We start from the raw sequence: 24,651 nt of genomic DNA, 5'->3' as shown, positions 1-24,651 counted from the left end.
TATGTGTGTGTGTGTGTCCAGGGCTGCATGTGCAGAGCCATCTGTTTGCTGCTTTAGCAGTAGTCTTCCAGTGCCCGGGCTTATCTGTGCACGAGGGCAGTGGCCTACTTTAACCTTCTGCTCGCTCAGTGCACACAGCCCAGCACAGTAGTTTGGCTGATCACCCGTCAGCTTGTCGTCCCCCCCCCCCCCCCCCCCCCCCCCCCCCCCACACACACACACTCTGTCCCCAGTTCATCTGCATCAGCAATCACTTTAGGGCTCATTACTCTTTAAAATGATTTCCTTTTACTCGTTACAGCTCTCCAAATAATCCTTAATTCTTTTCACTTTGAGACTAGTCATTTGCAATAGCCCCAGTCGTGTCATTACATGAATTCATAAATATTTATTGGAACAAACTTATGTCGTCTCAAATGTTATTGTTGTGGTACGTGGGTAATTAGGAGTGGCTTCAATTGTAAGTTCTGCAGGTTTGAGTATTAGATTCCGGTCTGATGACATGACCCAGGGAAATCAGCAGGAAAATATGAAGCAAGGCACTTTTTCACTTCAAGTGCACATGAGGTGAAGCTGTGTGATCAAGAAGTCAAAAACCTTCACTTCTCTTTGAACGCGCGTGAAATTGTCAAAACCTCTGCAAACATAACTTTGTATTCCCATGCAGAATAATGCAGGTAAAAAAAAAAGAAAAGAAAAGCCAAACACTCAGTTCATAATTAGCATTGTTGTGAGTGTGGCTGTAAGGAAACGCTGTGACCAATGCTACGTGTTATAGCCTGGCTCATTCCTCCATGATGAGTGTATCAGAGGCACAGCAAGTTGTACACAGTCACAGTGCAGATTAGTTTCAAACTAGTCAGTGGGCCCTGTTTGGGAGTTGGCAGTCGTGGCTAATAGGTCAGCTGTGATGGGCGGGGCAGGAGATGAGGGGAGGATGATCAAGTGATGTTTAAGGCTCTTTCATCGGACGGGTGTTGGTCGGAAAGGCTGATGAAGGAATGTTAGCGGGCAGGAAAGGAAAAGAGGTAAAGGAAAGGAGATGTGGTAATGGAAAGAAGGGGGGTGAGAAACATTTAAGGATTTGGAAGGAAATGAAAAGACTTGAAAGAGAGAAAGTAAAGAAAATAAATTGAGTAGATAGGAAATGAAAAGAAAGTGGAAAAACACACCGCTGGTACTTTGTTTTATGAGTATGGAACCACCTTGAATTCAATTATTCCTTTTTCCTAGACGTTCCCAGTCTTTGTCTGGAAATCATGAGTACATTTTTCAAAATTTTGAGTTCAGTGAATAAGTAAATAAAAACTAGACTTTTTCAGTAAGCAGCTTTTCTTTCCACTGTGAAACATACATTTAGTGAGGTAAGGTTAGAGAAAATCAATAATGTAATGATGGCCAATAAAGAAAATTTATTTTTTATCATTTTATATCTAACAAAGCAGAAAATAAGAGTAATTTTATTTTGATTCGGCATTTCCCAGTGAAACCTTGAGGGCCGTTCAAGTAGAGGTGTAACGGGCCGTATGATGCTCAGGTCTGCATTAGATCATATTCGAGTCAGTCCTTCCTAAATGTTTTATGCCCTTGCATGATGACAAATCATTCTAAACTTTGCTTGTTCTGCATCGCAGTTTGCAGTTGTGATCAGACTGTGGCTAGAAAGGAGCAACATTTGAACCAGGACAGTGCACGCAACACAACCGCATCGAGCTGTTTCAGCCATTCTGCTCTGAGCCAAGATTTGTGTACTCTGTACACAGTCGACAGGACTAACATTTGCTGCTTTGTGAAATATGAATGAGGAACCTTTGGTAATGTGTTCTCCATGGAGTGTGGTTATAAGCAATCCAGTCTGAAAGGTTCCCTTTGTTTACTCTCAAGTGTAACGTCAGGAGCAGGAGAAGGCTGCGGTTTATGAAATAAGTTTGTTCTTTCACAAAAATTTCTTATGCTGAAAACATGAGCTCCTGAACAACATCACTGTCATATTCCGAGCATGTTGACAATTAAAGGATTTGGCATCTGTACCTCTCATAAACAGGAATTTTGAACAAGGTTAAAGGATGTAAAAGATTAAAACTACCAAGAGAAAAAAATTGAGCTTTGCCCCATAATGGTTCTAATTAATAGCCTGATTGCTGGACGACCGTAATATTGAATAATTCTCAGAGATTGAAAGTTGAACCTGTCCTCAAAGAAGATGACAAAGTCGTTCCACATTATTTTGACAGGCCTACAAAATGCGAAAAAAAAACAAAAAAACAAACAAACAATATGACACCATTAACAAACCAAAAAACTTCTCAAAAATGGTGTTTGGACTAAAGTTTTACATTTCAGTAACTTTGCCAGACAACAGCATTAAAGCTAACAAGGTTTTGCCGCATACACTAATTGAATAGCGGTTCCAGAGTGAATTATGACTGGGTTTGTGACTTTGTTTTTACCTCAGCAGTGCTTTGAGCAAAGTGCTTGATGTTGCATCGAGCAGCTGGGTACACAATTAGACCACCTGAGTTTCACACGAATGTCTTTGCTCGCTTGTTGGTTTCGCCCTGGTGCCTCACGGGCAGTGGCAACAACGCGGGGTCCGCCGCTACGTGAACACAGCTCGTCCCGAGGCCCCTGGGTTTTCTGCCAGAGAACGGGACATGGAGCTCTGTTTGTGTGTGGGCACAGGTGCCGTCCAACATGAACCCGTGTGTAAGCGTGTTCATGGCTGTGTTTAATTTCATGCTTTTCTTTCCTTTTTTTCCCCCCCCTCGTCCTTTCTGCGTATATACTTCTCCTTGGGAAGTTTAAAAATACTAAAGCGATCGCAATTTGCTTTTAAGTCCACAGAGAAATTCAAAAAGGATGCAATTGGAGCCGCCAACTGTCATGCCTGAAGCAGGAGATACACAATTTTACGCTCGATCTCTCATCACTTGCTTTAAACTCTTCCTCTTTCACTTCTTAAGAGGTCTCACGCTCTCAGCAAATGCGGCTGAAAAATCCTGCATTTCACTTATGCTGCTCCAAGTTTCTGTCTTTGTCTGTCACATTATGATGGTTACTCTGAAATGAACACGGGCGACGTGTTTATGTAGTTTAAAATTAGAGGTCAGAGGTAAAACATCACAACAGTCCCTGCAGTTTGCTGTTGGAGAAATGATTTACTTCTTGTTTTTCCATGCGTGTTATGTTGTCTGTCTTAAGTCTTTGTGTTATCATTAATCATCTGGCCTCGACAGGTGTATTGTCTGTATCGATGTGGGTGTCTGTCGCTCTCTGTGTGTTCGAGCCCGCCCAGTGAAGCTGTGCCAGAGGCTCATCACATCACAGCATCAGGGGCATTTGTTTGAAAGTGAAATAAAAGTGAAGCCTATGAATAAAAGAGACACATGAATAAAAAGGCAGGATGCAAATGAGTTGCCAAGCAGGGATTGTCTGTGCGTGTGTTTGTGTGTAAGAGAGAGGGAAAGTGTTGCATTCATCCAGCATGTGCTCTCCACCCCATCATGACTCCACCTTAGCTTGACTGAATGGGTTATTGTACGTTCGCATACACACACAGCCTGCTCTCTGAGGTGTATGGTTTTCTCATGCATTAATCAACAGCGGTTTTGACACTTGGATCCCGAATGAGAGGAGAGAGCTGGTTTTAAAGGGGGCCATGCTGTTGGTTCTCTCCCTCACTCCACAAGCACTGCTAGCGCTGCCTCGGGTGACTTTATCAATTAGGCCTCTCTGGAAACAGCAGCATCCTCTTCACTTCTCTCCTGTTACATTCCACCCACTTTCATTTCTTCCTCAGTCTTTCTAGCCGCACCTCCCCATGCGACTCGTGTTGCTGTGTGTGTTTTTCATCCTTCTTGTCTATTACATTTCTAGCTTTTTCCACCACCTGTCATACAGTTGTGCTCATCTCACCTCATCTTCACTCTGTCTTGCAATATTCATTTGCCATTGTTTTCTCCTTTAAAAAAAAAAAATAAATTAAAAAAATAGGAGCACTTTATAAATGTTGAGTGAAAGTTTAAAATCTAATATATGAAAATAAAATTAACTATTCATGGTGAAAGTCATGGGGCACTTGTTTTAAACCAAAGCCACGGTGGACAAATTACGATTTAAAGCACAAACAAGAGAGCACAGGGCCCCCCCATTTATGGAGCACTAAATAAGTAATAAATGTCAGTCTTGGCTGACTCTTCGGTCCGTCCTCCAATCAGAGGAAGGCAGTGCCAGTCACGCCATCCCGACATTGACTCAGGAAGCTCCTGCAGCTCACATATTACCTAAGAGTTTCCTTAACAAAAGTAGCAGACTCAGCCAATCAACTCAAAAAAAGTGTTTTGAGTGAACAGAAAACAATCATACAATGCTCGACCACATGCAGGTGTACAGCATGTGTTGAGCACCAACTGTGATCTGATCCAAGTGGTGTGGAACATGTTGTGACCACGCTGAACATGTGTCTCAACACAATGTGCTTGACAGTCCGTGTACAACAGTGTTCAGCTGTGTGTTTGTGTATCGGTGAGTAATTCATGTGGATAATACACATTTCTTCTATTTTTATAGTCACATTATCAAACACAACTACAACCTGGGTGAATGTCACATCTAGCTTCTTTTTTTTTTTTTGACAGAGTTTGAGTTTCAGTGTGAAATTACTTGCTAAGCACTCATGGTTATCTGTCAAAAGTACACAGATTCAATTCAGAAATGATGTGAGTGGATTCCCTCTATCCTTGAAAAATATAGAAAGCTGAGAAAAAATGACTGGATGTCCAAAAATCGGCTCAATCACACACTTTTATTAATATCAGAGGTAACAGCATGATAAAATCGTAGTATCCTGTCTGGATTGGTTTGCATGTTCTCCCTGTTCATGCTTGGGCTCTCTCTGGATACTTTGGTTTCCTTCCACAGTCCAAAGACATGTATTTGAAGTTAATTGGTGAACGCAAAAGTTACCCCGAGGTGTGACTGTATCTCTGTGTTCGCCATGTGATGGATGTCCATAGCAAACTCTGTCTTCGCCTATAGTCATCTGCTATCATCCCTGTGACCCTAAGTTGAATCAAGCCACAATGAAGATGGATGACCACACAATTTGACATCAGGTGTTACAACAGGTCAGATGGCCACATTTTCCGATAGTCAGCATCCTCCAGCTGTCCAGACTTCCACCGACAGAGGCCCGACAATGCTGGTGAGGCAGCACTCCTTGATCGCACATATAGATAACAGGGGACAGCAGATGGTCCACATCAGCTATTAGTTATTGCTGTTTCCTGTCAGTCAGGCCTGTCTGGATCGTGCTGAGCCATGCTCCAGGGCGGCTTAAGGCTACAAGTATGAGGAGTAGCAAACAAGATGTTTGTCAACTGGCAGGGGGGCTAATATGGTAAGCTCCAGTAAGATGGACAGCTCGTTTACGATACACCTATGCACATTAGCCTGGAGACATGAAGGAGTCTACTAACAGCGGAGGAAACACAACAAAACAGCAAGGGAGCAAAATAAGGTCACTACTACTGTATGAAAACACAATCTGTCTGCTCCAGTTTGTCCTCATATCATTTTGGCGTGTTCTGGAAAAAGGAAATGTCCCCTGCATAGCCACAGTGGCACCTTTTGTGCTGGAATGTCCCTTTGTTGTGTACACAATATACTGTATACGCCCACTTTCTTGAAATGTATGTGACCCCCTTTGACAATAAGCGATTCGCCATTCATCCTTTGAATATCAAACCCTGTACAGGATGTGCTCTCCAAGAGCGGCTGCCTACCAGACATGCTTCATGAGCAGGGCTGAACACCAAAGCATAAAGCTTTGGCACAAGTGTGTGCAATGATGAGGCAACGCTAAGCAATGCCTCAGCTTCTATCTCAGCTTCTTAGATGTATCCCTAAAGGGCCACCATGAGTGTCACCGATGTCATACATTGATGGGCCTAAATATGTGTCCATGGAAGTGGGTGGTAAGCTGTGAATGTGTGAGAGAGTTTGGGGGGCATGTGTGCTGATGTCTTCTGGCAATTGTGTGTGTGTGTGTGTGTGTGTGTGTGTGTGTGTGTGTGTGTGTGTGTGTGTGTGTGTGTGTGTGTGTGTGTGTGTGTGTGTGTGTGTGTGTGTGTGTGTGTGTGTGTGTGTGTGTGTGTGTGTGTGTGTGAGTGTTGTTCTTTGGTTGTGGGAGCTTACAGGCTCTGTGCGCAGAGGTTCCCTAATCCAGTGTTTTGAAATGAGCCCTCCAGCTGTTGTGGGCTTGAGAGACTGCTGCCTTGGAGGAGGCTTAGAGATGATAAGATGCTCCTTCTATCTTCATTTCTCTAGGATCTTTCTTTCTTTTTCTTTCTTTCTTTCTTTCTTCCCCTTCAGGATATTTTCCCCTCCTAAATTCTTGCACCTTAATACCTACGTGGCCACAGAGAATACACTCTCGCACCGATCCCGCCGACACAATCACCGGTTCTGTTCAGGCCACGGTCCTTCGCTTAAACTTCTTCCTCGCTTCTGTTAATCCTCCAATAAGAACAGAGATTGATTCTGTGCAGGAAGTGAACACTGTGCGCGCAGAAGAAGATCAGATTAGAGAAGCGACCTAAGAGTTCATTTATTGCTTTTATAACGGTAGCCTGCGATCATGGATGTCATCAGATTTAATGAGAGCTCATTAGTTGCACGGTGATGAACACACTCTGATGACATTGGGCCATGTAAGTTGTTATTATTTGAAGAACGGAGTCACGGTGAACAGTTATAGCACTGTAAATGATCTACATTGACACTCCAGTGGAATATAATGTTTCTCAGTAAAACCCAATGCATGATTTATGGGAAGTGTTTTCATGAGAGTATCTCCTAGAAACCATAGCTGAGCAGAGCAGTTTCAGTGCTGCCTATCTCCCTGGGCCCAGCAGTAATCCTGCAGGGCCTGTTGTGGCTGCCAGCAAAAGAAAAGCGTAGGAAGTCCAGCATGTTTCGGACAGACAGGCAGGCAGGGAGCAACAGGCAGTCTGTCAGCTAGAACAAGACCGTGCTATTCAAAACTCAAATCTGCCAGAAAAAAAAGAAGAAGAAAATCTTCGAGAATGGCTTTAAAAAGAAAGAGTCTTCATATTGCACAATCCAAAAAAGATATATCTAAACCTGCCTAAGTGGTTATATTGTGATTTGGGACGTGATTGATGTTTGATTGGCTACAGATGATCCAGATGACGTTCTGGCCGTTTCTCCTATTGACATATGGCAATGACATCACCTGACATTAACCCTAACAAGGATGATTCACAGGACGTAATCAATTATCTATAATCACATCAGCACATCATCATCATCCTCCTCACCATGTTCAGATAAGATTATTTCCCATTGGGGTTTTTGGTCATGGATACATGTTTGATCTAACCTGATTTAGGCTCTAATGTCTTTAGCTGGTCCAGAAATAGGATGCAGCATGTACCGGTAGATATTTGTGTCTGTGGGTCTGTTATGGCTGACAGCGGCATTCAGATGAGAATGACTGGTCCTCACTGTGAAAAGATAAACCTTTGTTGCATGAGATAACAAACTCTCATAGTTACTCGATGAGCTTTAGATGCCAACAGAAAGCGTCAGATAGAATCCGCAACAGCCATACCAATTCGGGCTTGTTCTGTTATCTTGATACGTGTTCATACTGGCTATGCCTCCGCGAAGAAAGTAAGAAACAACGTGTTTAAGGAAATATATATATCTCAGGAGACAGCCTATTGTGTTTTCCCATTTAAGTGTTACATATTTCATGTGCTCCTTCAGAATGCAGTGAAGATGTTTAGTTGCTGAGAGCGTTTCAAGGGAGGAGGTCGCTTCTTCAGAAATTATGTTTGCTTTTGCTGTAAAGATAAAAAAGCAGCAAGGAAGAGATGTACTGAGAGATTTAACATAACTCTTTGCTTTTCAAAATGTTCTGTGTGCACATTGACAGAGGCTTTGCTCCATTACTTGTACAGAGTTGTATCATCGCTGTGTCTGTTTATGAGCTCACTCACTACAGGCATGTTCTCCAATATTAGGGCTTGAGATGATCAAATAGCCAGCAGGGAGACTTTGAAGTTGTCACACTTCTCACCAAGTGCAAAGATTTAAAGGAGAGATCGCTTAGCATGTATTTGGGGCTTCTGGGAGTTTAGACACCCTTCTCATTTCTCCTGCTTTAATTTGTTGCCACCGAGATCTGATCTGAAAGCTGATCACTGTTTCTTTCCTCTGTCCTGCAGTGAGTGTGCGGGCGCTGGACGTCACAGTTTCCCAAAGCAGTATCCAGGTGGCCCGTGGCCAAGCAGCCGTCCTACCCTGCTCTTTTACCACCAGCGCTGCTCTCAACAACCTCAACATCATCTGGATGGTCATACCGCTGTCCAATGCAAACCAGCCCGAGCAGGTACGAATTACTGACCCAATACAGTTGTTTTTGTGCTGCATTCATTAAAGTGTGTCGGTGTTTGTGTGTGAGCTGCCACACACTGCTGATGTTCATTCTTGTCTGCTACTAAAAATGCACCTAACTTATTTTCTAATACAAAAAAACGTGGATTGCCCGACACCAAACTCGCAGTCCAAGCAGGTACATGAGACTTGATCTGTTTCAAGGTGTGCTCAGATACAGCGCAAAGAGACTTACAGCGGTCAGAAACAGTCACTGGGATGGCAAACACGGAGGCGACCAGGGGCGACCTGAAAATGAGCTTTGTTCAGTTGCAGCGCTTTAGAAATTTATACGATGCAACCAAAGGCGGGAACTTGCAGCAGATGTCTAATTTCAGATTGTGGTTATGATCACGACAAGTCCCACTCCTAAAAAAATAGACAGATGATCTCAAAAATGATAACAAGGCAGAAGCAAACAAGTTCTCTTTCCGGTGCATCTGAACGCACCTGTACACTAACCCGAACCCTCACTAGTGATATAACTTGTAGAAGTTACCGTAGAGAAATGTAGACGTAGTTACATGCTTTAAAGTGCAGTGTTCATTTGCAACTTTTTTTAAAATTGTGTTATCAGTGTGACAGAAACTGCCGGTTAAAGGTCTGGAAACTCTGTCGATATGTTTTCAAAACTGAAGGTGCAAATATTTATTCGTTTAGACATTGTAGATTGGCAATCTTTTCAATAACTACCTCAAACGTTTGCACAGCGCTGTGCATCATGTCACACTTTTCCACCTCTAACAATTATATGGCCTCCAAAGACAATTTGCATGCAAAATCAAGTGGTGATGTCGGTTTGATTTGAGTCCTCGGCTTATCCCCTTGTTTCCCATCTTTTTCCCCCTCACCTCCCCTCTACCCTCTCTATCACTCTTCCTCCTCCCACCCTTTGTGGAACTTCTGTGATTCCATTTGAGTTGTTTAACATGCAGCTGCAGGCCGTACAAGCTCACCTGCCTCCCTTCACTTTGAACCCTGGCGCTGGTCGGCCGTCCAAATAATACAATCATCTTCTGCACTAATTAACTCTCGCCCACGACAGGCTCTATATCGCAGCTGTTCCCTCTCTGCACACACGCACATGGATGCATATGCCACACACACACACACACACACACACACACACACACACACACACACACACACACACACACACACACACACACACACGGGTCCAAACGTGGTGCAGAGTCCCGTGCATACATACTGTGCCTGGCCCATACACCGTATTTTTCCCGACTTCACACATGCGTGCGAAGTGCACAGTGAAAGTGTGAATGCTGACACACATATATTAACACATCCAGGAATGCACACAGAGTTGAGTAATTCTGTCATGCGCACACCTGTGGATAAAGAGCCGACACTGGTGTCTTCACTCAAATACACACATAAAATAAAGGCTAAAAACAGCAAACAAAAAACCCATAGGCTTTTAATTATAAATGAATGTCACATAAGTGATGATGGGAGCTGAATATATATGAAAGAATGTGTCACATGTACTCTCTTGTCATGCTGCTTCTTCACACTATATTGCATGACATGCACATAAAATGTATGTGCACCTGAAGCACTGAGTCCAATCATGAGGCATCCTCAGGAACATTCAAGAATACATTGTCACAGACAGCAAAGTCTTCGCACGCATGCAGTGGATCACCGTTTGTACTTTCACACACAAGAAGATACGAATACTGCACGAGCCACCGTCCGGCCGTCAGGTGGAGTGTGTGTAAATATTGAACTGTGTAAAAAGTGTGCGATGAAAGACAAGTACAAGGTCACTGTAGAGTGGGAGTGTGTCATGAATGATTACAGTTGATGCTAAAAGCCATTAAGAATTACTGAACACAAACTCTTGCACAACCTGCGACGATGCTTTAGTGAGCACACTGGCCACTCAGAGCTCCACGAGATGAGAGAACTGAAGTCAATGTTGAATTGTTTGAAGGCATTGGCACGAGATTATGGACTCTTTTGAGACTAATAACATCCCTTTTTGTTTTTCTGCGTATCAGTCCTGACGCATGTATCCTTCATGTTTTTATTGCCATGTGGTCAAAGGCCTCACCCTCTGCTTTACAGCCTTAAGCCAACACGGTTGACTCCACATTAGAGGAGTTTAATGAGTCAAGTACGAGCTTCACATATCATATTTATGACGTGAGGAAGTGTAATGGCCTGGTGCATCTGGTGTCCACAGATGCACCATCTCTGAAGTAATTAGTGCAAATAAAATAACCAGTAATTGGTATGTAGGATAAAATCCACGCTAAACAAAAGAAACCTTGAGTCGTTACAGTACATTTCAGTATTTCTCTTCTTTTAATTCATCATTAAAACTTTACTTTTAAATAGTAATAACTGATCAGATACCCACGGGTAATGTAAATGGATTTGATGAACTCTGATCAGCTGATAAAGTGATTGCTGAGCAACTGCAGAGCTGATTTTGCACATTACTTCATGTACATACTATCACATGTATTTCATCACACACACATATAATGATTTGCAGCATTGCAATCTCAACAGTAACTGGCAACCAAAGGACACGAAGATAATACAGTAAAGATAATATCTGCATGTTTGAAAGGGTGGATCAGGGAGAAATTTCAATAAAGAAATAAAGAATACTCCAGAAAAGGTTATGTACTTGTAACCGTCACTGCATTTTCTTACACCAACAGACACACAAAGTAAAATTTCACACACTGACATTAATTGAATGTGAGAATTAGACAGTCTATGCAAAATAATTACTCAAATGTACTTCATTAAACTGAGGCTTTGCCTGCCCGGAGTTTATTGATATCAGTTTGTACATGTTAAAAACACCTAATAGATAGAATAGAAACTACATTTTGCATTGAGGTGAGAGTGGGCGTGTCCACCAGTGGTTGGCTTCCGTGTATGTTTGATCAAATCAGGGATATGTGAGGCAGGAACATTCGAGTAATTGCAAAGTTCGGGAAAAAATAAATTACTAACTCAGGAGTACTTTTGAAAAATGAAATGTGAAATCATGACAAATCTTTTAAGATGTTTTGACCAATCAAACTTTATTCATAAAGCACTTCTTATGACTTACAATACCTCCCACAAGAAGATTAATGCAATGATTATAAGATAAAACAATAAAAAACAACATTTTATAAAAGGTAAATCATGAGTGATTATTAAAATTGAGGGACAGACAGGCAGATTGAAATACCTTGAAGAAGACGGGGAAAAAAAATTGTAAAATGACAAAAAAATTCAAGATAAAACTAACTTTTGATACACATGCCTTTTAGATAGCCATATTTGAACATATTAGAAGATGAACTCATAGGAACACCTTCAAATACGTGAATTTTATAGGTGCCAACTTTGAAATTATAGCGCAAAACCTAAAATGCATTCATGACATGTTACATAGATAAAAAAAAACAACACTTAACCTTTAATCTCTTATTACAAGGTTATCTCCAGATAACATGTTGGCATGTCGCTCAAAGAAACACATGTTTGCGTGTTGTTTTCTGTGTATATAATCTAAATCCGTCATTCTGTTAATCAAACATCCTGGCCTCTTTTCATTTATACCGCTAGATGTGGGATAATCCAGGTAAACAGAGAGGCGCACACACGACTGCACAATGGTGTTATAGTTCTGAGCTCTTAGTGTTTACCGGATACCCGGTATATTTATGTAGTAATAAAAGCTCTCCATTCACGCTGGTTTTCCTTCCACATGTAAAATTAATTCATGAAACCAATTTTATAGTTGCAGTCATTAAAGTAGCTCATACAGCAGAAGTTTACATTCAGCACTTTAGGAACTCTGTGTCAGCTGGTGATTTAATCATAATAATCATAACAATAATAGCATGCTCTTGCCTAAATTACTTAAAAATTACATTTTGCTACTTACTCTTTTTGCAGGTGACATTAATGAAGTTGTGAAAAAAGTTTTGTTACCCTAAGGCAGTTTCAACTTTATGCAATGCCATTTTATAAACACTCTCTTTGTCTCTGTTCCCCAGGAAGAGAGTAAACTTTTTTCAATCTTAAGAAAATCATGCAGTTTAGTTGAAACAAACCAATAAACTTGAGATCAAAGTGAATCAGTGGTGGAGAAATGATGTTAATCTGTAATTCAGAGCATCTGTCAAAGTATTTTCGATGATCAGATTGGTCCTGATCTGAACCCTTCAATCCGCCAGAGGTGGTGCTAATAGATATTCACATGCTCTGAAAAAATGACCATTTACTCTCCCTTTCTGCCTCAACCTTTCTGCCCCGCTTGATGTGGAAAGAAAGGGGGAATGTTATACCATGCACTTATGACTCTTCTATATGCTATAATCTGATATGTTTTATTGATCAGCACAGACGAGTTCTTTTTTACATTTGGTGTCCTTTTGCCTGGACATCTCTACACAGTGTCAGTGACAGTGTATTGTCTTCAGGAGCAGGGATTCAAATGTCTTTTCTTAAAGTCAAATCAGCACAAAATGTTTTTTAAGGACACCACCTCAAGAGCTCAGGTCACAAACCCACAATTGTTTAAGTCCGCTCACAAGTTTAACTATCGTATGAATGCCGGGCTGTGGAGGAGGCACTGTACCTCCACTCAAAAACAGCCTTGTTTAATCACCTCTTCATTTAGAATGGAATTCCCTGCTTTTCTTTGTTTAAAAGCTCAAACGTCATTCATATTAGTGTATTTCAACCTGCTGTATTTCGCTTCACTCCAATGAATGGTGTGTGCGTGTTTGTAACTCATCATGACTTTTTACTTTTCTCTTCAGTTGTGGAGATTTGCATTACTAAAAGACCAAGTTTAAAGCTATTTTTTTACATGATGGTTAAATGTGTACTTTCTTTGTCCCACTGAAGGTAAACTCAGATGTCTACCACCTGTACAAGGCTTAGCTTTTGTTGTGATGGTAGTTTTACAAATCTTCACAGCAAAAATAATAATATTTTGGTGGATATAGCTGCTTGAATTAAACCTGAATTCCATAATTCATAGTTTAGGATTGAGTTTGATTACTTTAACTGGCGGTCTGATCATGCTGAAGGACCCCTGTTTGTCTGTACCTGTCACCTTTGAAGCCATGAAGTGCATTTATTAAGTCAATCTACATTAGAAATTGAACAATTGAACAACTGCTGCAACAACCACTATATCTTTCAAATGTTTTTACATTTGACAAAAAAAGCAACATGTTTTCATGAACATCACTGCACATTAAATATCCATCCATCCATCCAGAGATATAATCTTTCCAATGAGTCCTGGGCCGACCCCGGGGCTTCCTCGCAGTCGGACATGCTTGGTAAACCTCTAAACCTCACTGTAAACATCCCATGGTCTAACCCTTCATACGACGCCTGGGGGGACCTTGCAAGGAATTCTCTAACTTGAACAAGTGGTTGTTGTTGAACAAGTCCTCAACTACACCAAACAGCCGTGCAAGTACATGCATGAGCAGTCTGATACGTAACGGAATTGCAAATAAGAGGTAGATGTAGCAGTGTGAAGAGATTTATGTAAAATTGATCTGGTCCCATATTGTTGGGCACATGTCTCAGAGGATAGAAAGAGATAACAGTGGCAGCTTATGGTTTGTAAATTGAAGGCAGGCCACTGGGTTTTAGAGATTTATTTGGGCTTTATTGAGGCGATGGCAGTGTCCGTTGCATCTGGGGCCAAGAGGGTCCTTGCGAGGTCAGTCAGAAGTGGGATTTGATCATGGGACTGTAACAGTGACTCCAAAGAATGACCAAAGGTTAACCGTGAGCTTCCAGTGGTGTCTTGCACGGACGTGTCGAATCGAGAGAAAAAAAGATAGAGGATCTCGTTTTGTGCAATGCGCTCTGATGCTTTTACTGTATCTGTGTATAGGATTTTAGGAGAGAAGGGATGTAACAGAGGTTTACCGCTGGGCCAACAGCGGGGTGTCCAGCTAGTCCAGCTAGAGTTCTCAGGGCGGTTCGCCATCTGAACGCTAGCCATGACCTCTTTTTCTGCCTGTGCATAGCCACAAAGCCAACCAGGTCATGTGAGGAGATGAGGTGATTTATACATACACATACATTGATAGGGAAGAATCCACAAAACTGACAGAGGCTGGAAAGGAGCACATTTAAAGCTGGAAATTCAATCTTGTCATAATAAGTGGACACATATTTTCTCGATTCATTCTCCTTTGCTATAATCCACCAAATGCCTACAGAAAATGCCATAGTAGAGACTGATATATATATATATATATATATATAGTGTGTAGGTGTAGGGCTCTTTTAAGGCTCTTATAATCCCTAACTCATTCAAGCACACGTACTGACAGACAGAACGTTGTGTGTGAAGCTGATTGATTGGATCACTTTCACTGAGCATGCAGATTATTTTGTTAGGTCATCAGGAGTGTGAAGCCGGGTCATATCGGTGCCGTCGGTCAGGGAGGGAAACAGCGGTGCTGTGAGACACTGAGAAGCTCTGAGGAACACATCGAAGGGCAAAATCTAAGTGAGACCACACAGTTATCTGACTGAGGGGTCATTACTGTGGCAGAACAATGACACACACACACACACACACTAGCGCATACATCTTAAAAAACCAATACCCGCTTGTGAGTACAGGAATATCCACTGAGACACGCACACAGGAGATGCAGTTGCAGGCTCTCATCACAGCTGAGGAGCTGCCTATTCATCTGCACATAAGAGGACAAAGCGAGCGTACTGCACTCAGGAAATTGCAGCCACGCAATTTACAATCGTTAAGCGGTGGTGGAGGACACAGCCACAGACACACTCCTGCAGTTTCGTCAGACACTCACATACACACAGAGTCGCACACGAGGACACACTGGTGCTGGTTGTTTCCCGGCCTGGGTCTTTGAACAGTTCAATGAGGACTCTTTTCAGCAAAGTGAATAGCCCCTCTGATTCTCCTCCGAGCTCGGTGTGTGTGTACGTGCGCGCGCACGTCGGGGTGTGAGCGTGTGTGATTGCCAGGCTTGAGCGTGCATACCATGTGCTTGTGTGTGTGTCCTTCATCTTTTGTGTGGGCCCAGCTGAGGGGTGAGAGCTGTTTTGCATGTGGCTCGCCCTCACAAACGAGCTGTTCAAGCCCGAGTTTGAAGCCCGAGGGATTCTTTCAAACAAGCTGATCCTTCTTTTTGCTCTTTCATTCGGACCTGAGAAAAACATTACCTCAGTCTCAGGGTGCAACTTTATCTACGCAAGTGTCTTCTCGCTGCGGTTATTCCCAAAGGTCACCAATTTGATAATGAAAAAAAACTGTTTCATTCTGATTTCTCAGCAAATTCGATTCCCACGCGCTGATTTTCTTGGATTCATCAGATTGCAGTATATATGTTTCAAGTTCAAATGTTTTCAATTATGTATAACATTATGGCAATGCTTTTATCTGAAGAGCTTTACAGTAGCACAACGGTATATTTATAGTGTCTTCTCCTTTCCCCCCGAATCAAGCCACTCAGCTAGAAAGGACCACTTACAAATAAAAGGTTTTTTTAGTTTGTTTGTCTGTTTGTTTGTTTGTTTCTTGTAGGAAAGTCAGTTCATTCCATTACTGAGTCTGGACTGTGTCTGTATTCAGCTTCTCGGTAGAAATAGGTCTCCCTCTAGTGTGAGTGATGTATAACAAGTCGCCGAGAGAAATGACAAGAAAAGACATGTATGTATCACGGGTGCAAACTAAATAGGTAAATCAATCAAAGGATGTCTTGGTGTTCTTTGTTTGTTTTGTCAAAAAAAAGTCTGACTTAATTACCTCTCTCTCTGTTTTCCATCTGTTCCCATTTACTATTGCCTTATACTTCCATCTCCCTGTCTTTCTTTTTTGCATCCTGTGCACATTCTGTCTCTCCTCCATCCTCCTTCCCCTCGGCGTCTCGATCCAGGTGATAATTTACCAGGGCGGCCAGGTCTTCAGCCTCGCCAACCACCTCATTGGCCGTGTGGGCTTTGTGGCCACCATGCCAAGCACAAGTGCCTCCATCGTCATCAACAACACCCAGCTATCCGACACTGGGACCTACCAGTGCCTGGTCAACAACCTCCCAGACAGAGGCGGGCGCAACATCGGCGTCATTGGACTCACTGTGTTGGGTAAATATATGCACGTCCAACATCCACGATTGTTCAGTGGAGAAAACAAGTGTCCCACACGGTTTAAACTAATAGTTTGTTAATGAAGGTCATGTTGGAATATCCTGTTGGCCCAAAATGCTTTTGAAGTCATCAGTCACATGAAGCGTAATGTATTACCAAAAAAAGAAAAAGAAAAGAAAAAGTGTTATTTTTGACAGCAAGCTCAAATGCCCATCTGTTTTAGACCTGCCTGAACTCTCCACAGTATTTTTTCTTAAACTGATATACAATATTGCCCACGTGTGGAAAATGGCTTCAACAACACTAAAGCCTTTGGTTTTGTGAAGCAGATACAACATTGGCTTACTAAAAAAAAAAAAATCCTCCCTATTAAAAAAAATCAAAGAAGCCTTTTCCTAATTGCCTTTTAGGGTGTTCCTTTTGAATCCAAAAACCCCTACATTTTTAACGTACCTTTTAAATTTTATCTTTTTCTTATTTATTATTATTATTACTGATCTATCAACTGAATTATTATTGGTATTGGATGCCTGGTTCGAAAACTAAGGTATGTCTTCTATTCTTCTCTTCTACAATGTAAATTGTGCAAGTAGGATGGGTGATAATAGTAATTTACTTTAATTTAATAGTAAAGAGGAGTTGTTGACAGCAATGAACACTGAAGTATCTCAATATCCAATCAAGTGTTACTAAATGGTATTACAAGGCAGACAATTGGCTAATGAACTATCAGTAATACCTCTACAGCCCAATGCAGAGTATACATGTTTCCTCATTATTTCATTCCCGTTGTTTTGTTCCGTAAGGTTGTTGTTGACTATTACACATACATATTGTGCCCGCAAGTAAAGATCATATTCTTTTCCCTTTAATAAAGTGAACAAAGTAGTTCGTTTTTCTATTTATTATGTATGCTTTATGAAGTGGTAACTGCAACACCACCCACTCTCTCCATCTGCCAGTGCCCCCCTCTGTGCCAGCATGTCGGGTCCAGGGTGCGCTGGATGTGGGCAATGACATCATGCTGCTCTGCAACTCCGAGGAAGGTATTCCCACGCCGTCCTACTCCTGGGAGAAGCTGGACGCGCTGCCCAAGCTGCCACACAACGCCATGCAAGGTATTACAAACAAGCTGGCCGTTGGAGTCCCCTTTTGCCCCACCTTCGCCGGTAAATGTCACACATATAGTGTAACTGCGACCAAATCCTCCATCCCCACCACCTGTCATGTCCCAGGCCCGTCTGATGGTTCCCCCTCCACTGACCCTGCTGAGGGGTGATGATGGAGCGATACAAAGCTTGTGAATTTGTGAATAATCTTCTGTGTGTCAGCAATGTGTTTTTATAAGTGAGCAACAATATATTGTTTACTGTTGTTATGTTAATGTTTTCTTTGCTCCCCTCATGCTGAAAGCCAACTGTTATCACCTGCCAGTGTGAAAACTGAGAGCGTGTGATCATTATGATCACATGTGGCCTTCTTTCACCATCCAGCTAAAGTGGATCACAAAAACCAGGTCTTTGAAGGTTTTCAGCATCTGAGAGCATCTGTTTTGTGGACTTTCCTTTCTTTTCCAACTGTGCTTGCTACACAGTCATCGAATCTTCATCACCAGTCACTTTTAAAAAAAAATCTGTACACTACTGGACAATCAAAGCCTGGGCAGGGAGAATACTTTACATTATTTTTTATGTCTTATAGAAAGATGTTATCTAAGCAGTTGCTTAGAAAAAAATTGTAGTAAATGAATCACAATTGCAAATGCAGCTACAAACGGGAGATCGTGTTCTGTTGAATTCATGTCAATTATCTGCTTTTGAGAGATGCTCATTTGCATGTTTGGCAATCAGCCCTTTGAAATGTTAACATCAAAAAGAGCTTCAAAGAGGCCAAATTGTTGTTTCACCAACAGTGAAAAGGCTCTGGCATAATGGGACGAATGGATGAACAATAATAAAATCTAACTTTTCCAAAAAATAAAACTAAGCTCTAGGAGGTATGACAGCTATCCCCTACTGATTAGCGCCTTTGCACATACAGTTAATCTGCATGCAAAGGATGTAGCCTGTGACATACATCACCATCATAGGCATCTATAGGTCTTTTAGCAGTAACATCAGGGCGTTGAACCTATTTTAGTCACAAACGGCCTCAAATGATCCCAGAAGCTCCAAACAGTTCCCATTGTGATACAGTACTTTGAACAATTTTGATGCACTTTATTTCAATTTCTTTTGAAAGAAGTAACAATCTGATATTACATTTGCCAGAGCTTTTCTCTCTAAGTTAATGATTTTTGACAAAAGCCAAGATTTCCGCTGCTTTCAGTAATGATTTTCAGCAATCAGCTCGAAATTGAACCTTGTCTCACTGAAACAATTCCACTGTAAAATTAGAATCATTAGAAATTATTCAAAGAAATTAGCAGTCTGTGACAACTTTTTAAATTTTTACACTTTGCAATACCATCAAGTGGCTCCTCTGATGGGCCGGTTTTTTGCCGTATACTGTTGGCTTACATTAAACTTTCGACTTAAAATATATCAACAAATACATCACATTTAGTCATAAAATATCTTGATTAATGAAGGAGGAACAAAATTAAAATAATCTCCTTGCTATATTGTTTTAGGTTGCATGTTGTATTTAACTCAAATGAAATTGGATCATTTCATGCAATTACTTTAGCAGAGACAGCTCTGATGAACTGTGACAATATGTTGTCTCTAAAGGGCTTGAGGAGGTTTCAAGGACATGATGTAGAATTACCATACACATTGGAAAATAAACCAACTTCACTCAAGTATGTGACGGCTCTTATATTTATTAAAGATCGTCTTTTCAAAGCTTTAAGTATGATATGTGAATGGGTTTATTTTTCTATGTGTATAAGCATGGTAATTCTGAATACTGTTCCTGATGCTCTTTCATTGAAATGATGCCAGTAGTGTACAGATCTGTGGCTTTCATGTCATCGTCTATAAAAATCAATCTGAAGCTTCACTGTTTCACCACAATTTACATTACTGGTCTAGGTTTCATTAGGAGGTAAATAGTACCCTCTAGTGGTATAAGGAGGTAGGCGTGGATTTAGATTTATATGAAAAAGGAATAGCTTATGGTTTTATACATTTAAAAAAAAAAAGTCTGTTTTAACCCTGGCTTCATGCTTTGAATCCTATTAATCACCATGTGGCTCTTTGTGTGTGTCCTCCAGACCAGATGCAGGGCACTGTTACACTGAGAAACATCAGCACGAGCACCTCAGGACTCTACCAGTGTACCTCCAGCAACGCTATTGGCAAAAGCACATGTTTACTCAATGTGCAGGTTGTTGCACGTAAGTCAACTCGAACACGCTGCGACTTTCATGCGACACCACTATCACACGCAGAGGTGATGAGAGCCGTCTGAGTGTGTTCAGGGATTTACAAATATAGATAAAAGCAAGCCGCCTCCTTGTCGCTTTCCAATGCTGGCAGGTGGGAAAAAAGGGATGGGAAGTTTTATTTCTTTGAGTGACACTTGTCAGAGGGAGACGTAAGCAGATAAACAATGCCACCAAACAAGTGAGACGAGTCTTGCGCATAGCAGCGATTTCGACATCTGACACGAACACAGAGAAAAGCCAGTTTTGGTTCAGGTCAATAGGGTCAGACAGTTTGGATAGCTTGACAGTGAAGAGTGCAACATGGATTTATTTTTGCTATCTGACGGTACATGACAGGCCAGCACTCACTGTCGGGGAAGTCGTGACTGTTTACCGAGTCTGTTTGTCAAACTTAGTCTTTTAACCACAGAAAACAGGAATAATAGCCACATTACATAAGCAAATACTTTGTAAATTACTTATATTTTACTGTGTTGCTTGTGGGAAAAACAAAATATTTAAACTATCTTTGTGTTCTCACGTTCATCTTTCAAACAGCTTTATCTAATTTTATCTGATCCCCGACGACGATGGGTAGGTGCAGGATACAACCTAGACAGCTCACCAGTCCATGACAGACAAACACTGAGAGATCAACAACCACAGAATCTCACCTTCACACATACGGGCGTCTCAAATTCACCAAATGACATAAAATGTGTCTTTTTGGACTGTGAGAGGAAACAAAAGAAAAGTCATGCACGCATAGGAATACCAGAGAAAGTGGAGTTTCTAGCCAACACTGGTGTATAGATTGAAAAGGTTTTTGTAACATCTTGCAAGAATTCCATTGAAGTGTGATGATCGTCAGCTGATCGTGTTCTACATCTAAAACCCCAAATCACTTTTGTCATAAAAGATATATTGTTTTAAATGCTTGCCATCTGGATTTTTCACTTTGAGACATATATTGACTGAAAACGTGCAGTTGTTCTGTATTTTATCCATAGTGAAATAAAAAATGCACTGAAATTACAGATGGATTAATTCCACTTAAATTAATAATTAGATTTTGTGCGTTTCATGTCTTGCCACCCATCCAGGTTGCACTTTAGTTCAAAGTCATCTCAGATGGCTTAAACTGACGTGTGTAAAGTGTAAGCATGTTCCCTGTATTGTGTGTTTTTGTTTTGCAGCGCAACCTCAGAGCATCGGCCTGATCGCGGGAACCATCGCCACGGGAATCCTGGCTGTTGTCATCTGCTCGTTGTTAGTGGTCGTCACTCTCTTTTATTGGAAGAACAAGAACAAGTATGATGAAGAGGAGATCCCCAATGAAATTAGGTTTGGCTTCCATCGATCATTTTCTTTTTTCCACACTAATGTGTCACATGTTTTTTTTTTCAGGTTCATTAAACACAAACTCCAAACAAATACTTATAATCTTTGTGTATTTTCGAAATTCAAAATAAAGATGTATATATTTTTATATTTAAAGCTTAACCACAATAGATGGATAAAATTTGTTTGCTGAACAGTCTTTACTTTCTGTAAGAGATTAAACAGGACTAATATTAAGATATCCTGCTAAAAATGTTGCGTTTGATAATATTGTGGTTTTTCTTAGTGCTGTGAGTGTTTTTAAATTTACAAAAAGATAAAACTTGGGTGACTTATGGTGGATCACTCCACCAGAATAGACACAAATGGTGAGAACATTTCACGGGTTCAATTCAATTCAAACTTTATTGAAATAGCATAGAATACAACAAAGTCATTTCAGGGCACTTTTACAGAGAAAACTCAACTAATCCAAATGAGCAAGCATAAGTGACTGTGGAAAGTAAAAAAAAACTCAGTTTTTTTTGCAGAGGTGGCGACTTTCTTCTATTTGGTAGAATAAACTTCACCGAGAAAGAAAACAGTATCTGTCCTGCTAATTTTGTTGTAATTATAAACCCAGCAGATCAACTTAAATTGTTCAAACATAGTATGCATGGTTTGTTTCATACAAACACAGTTTTGACTATATTTGGACAGATAAACAATTAAAAGCCGGACATTGCCAGCTACCGTAGCTTGCATTGAAATAAACAACAAACCACAAGAACATTGTGTGTTCATCTCTGGCAGACGTCACAAGAGAGCTGAAGTTAGTAGCCAATGAAGGCTTTTTATAGCACATTGTTCTCTGCATGTGTGGTTTCATAACAAAAACACTCTAGTGGCCCTCGACGCTAACTACATACTTTTCTACGTTTCTGCTGTGGCCGTGTTAATTAACATCGTTTTTAAAACGCTGTCAGGTAAACACAAAACTTTTCTGACAGCAAAACGCCAAAACACGTCTTCACTTGAAATGTTGCGCAAACAGCGTCTTACGTTAATATGTTTGGCTTCTTTTTATTATCCGTCGGATTCATTTGACTCTGTTTGTATTTCCTCAACAGGGAAGATGACCTTCCTCCCAAGAGGTCATCTTCGGTGAAGGCTTTCCACGCGGACGCCTCGTCCTCAGAAAACGACACGCTGACGTCCACCAACACATACAACAGTCGTTACTGGCACAACCCCAAACCAAACTATGACACCAACTCCTACACGCGCTACAATGGAGACACCCGGCAGACCTTCTCTGCTGCTACCCACGGAGCACACGGTCACGGACAGGCCCAGAACACCACGCACGGACACACGGCCGTCACGGCTCCGGGCTCGACCCCGCTGTCCCGTCACGCGCCGCCCACAACGACGACAGCGATATCGTTCGCCAATGGCAGCCACACGCTCCCACCACCCAAGACTCTGGTGGTCACCACAAACTCTGCCCCGTCCCCTCCCGCCATGGTGCGTAGCAACGGCTCTGTGAGCCTCAAACCAGTGGTGACGTCCACGCACGGGCAGCACACGCACTCGTACGCCGTGAGCCAGGCGACGCTGGAACGGATGGGGGCAGTGCCGGTCATGGTGCCCGCCCAGAGCAGAGCGGGCTCCCTTGTTTGAAAACCCGTTTCCATGAACTTTTAGCTTTGAAGACAAGACTCACGGAGTGTTTTGGTTGTGATGTTTGAAATCCACAGACTGAATATGGGCTGAAACAGCCCGCTGCCCTTTACAATTGTGTCTTTCTGTATGTCTCGACCTTTTTATCACCAAACAAACTGGGATTTTACAGCGCAGAGTTCGTTTAATGCCAATTCTTGATGGACAGAAACTTTTCATTTTGTAGGCAAGCACTGCATCAAATCTGATCATCCCCATGTTGGATGGATTTCCCTGGGACGGTGCTGGATGGTTTCACAAAAATGAAGCAAACCATCCCACAGAACCTGGATTCTCAGTATTTTCAGGGCTGGATCATTGTGATGATTGTGTGTCTTTATTATTATTGTCATTATTTTTTTATTACTACGTTTCTGTTGAAGTTTTCATTGGACGCAAAGCAACACAAGGCATTGTCATCTCAGCTGTGTCCATACTGCATGGCCATACAGAAACAAGCTTGGATTCCCACACAAGTGCATGAGTCCCTTGATTTAGGCGAACAAATGAAGTCAGTTTTTATTTCTCACAACCTGTCCTCACACTGGTGATGTTTGATTGACACTGCTGATCGCTGCGTTGCAGAAGTGAATGTTTCAATGTGTGTTTGGAGCAACCAAAAGAATGAACGTATACGACTGAAAGGATGATGGATGAAATGGCCTTAGAAGCTTAAGAGATGTGGAGGCTTCACCGGGTGCAATACAGTAATGATATACTACACAGAATTAAATACTTTAATAGTTGTTTTTTTTTGCACTTTTCAGAGCAATTTTATATCAAAACTGCTGTCTTATAAACTCAGTCTTACTAATAACATGCTTCACCTGTCAAACATAACTGGTCTTTATTACTCATACAAAAATGATATGTAAAGATGGTACAAGTGCTAGATTTTTTTGCTTTTCAGAAAGCTACCTTATCCCTGATTTCAAGTGGGATTGTAGCAGCTTGGTGTCTGCGATTCCCTTTCTTTCGTTTTTGAGATTAAATCATGTTGAAACAAAATTTATAGAAGGGTCAAACTATTAAGCTGTTAATTGAAACATACCGTTTTGGAATTGTATTAATTGGAACTGTAACAGAGAAAAACTATAAAAGAGTTGAAAACTTCACAAAAACTGATTTAGAAAAAAAGAAAAATGAAGTATTTTATTGCATAATATTCCATAATATTTTCTAATGTAAAATCATTAGACCAGAATTAAGCCAAAAATTCCTAAATGGTGTGAGATACAGCATGTCCAGAGTTTGGGGAGACACTGCCACTGCCATAGATATTTATAAATGCTTTATTGAAAATCAAGATATTCCATATTTTAAAGTCATTTCTCCCACCCTCCATGAGAAAGACTAGTACCTACTCTTTTTACTGTACATATGACAACAGTAGGCTGGAATGTGAGTCAGAAAAAACAACATGTCTGAAACATGTTTTACAACTCATGTGTCTTAATTTTAAGACTTTAGACACCACACTGGGCTTGGTTGACACTGTTATTGCTTTAAATGCTTGTTTTTTGATTATTGTCCATTCATTACAGGATTTGAGGTGATTGCCGTGAGCTTCAGTGGCAACATGTTTTAAGAGAAACACCTGCAGGATGCTGTAAATGGTAGAAAGTAACACTGTGTTT

General features: G+C 41.3%; 1 protein-coding gene across 1 annotated transcript in view; it reads left to right on the top strand.

Annotated features, from left to right (window-relative positions):
* igsf11 (immunoglobulin superfamily member 11) overlaps positions 1–24,144 on the top strand; it is a 108,840-nt gene extending 84,696 nt beyond the window's left edge. The window contains exons 3-8 of the mRNA XM_080459479.1: positions 8,253–8,416; positions 16,392–16,599; positions 17,565–17,720; positions 19,820–19,942; positions 21,169–21,316; positions 22,423–24,144. Of these exons, the coding sequence (XP_080315605.1) occupies positions 8,253–8,416; positions 16,392–16,599; positions 17,565–17,720; positions 19,820–19,942; positions 21,169–21,316; positions 22,423–22,975 (1,352 nt within the window). The 3' untranslated portion in view covers positions 22,976–24,144. The remainder of the gene's footprint in view (positions 1–8,252; positions 8,417–16,391; positions 16,600–17,564; positions 17,721–19,819; positions 19,943–21,168; positions 21,317–22,422) is intronic.
* The last annotated feature ends 507 nt before the right edge of the window (positions 24,145–24,651 follow it).

Source organism: Lipophrys pholis (assembly GCF_963383615.2).
Source record: "Lipophrys pholis genome assembly, chromosome: 3".
Taxonomy (NCBI): Eukaryota; Metazoa; Chordata; class Actinopteri; order Blenniiformes; family Blenniidae; genus Lipophrys; species Lipophrys pholis.
Note: the sequence above shows the minus strand (reverse complement) of the source record. Positions and strands in the feature narration are given on the sequence as shown.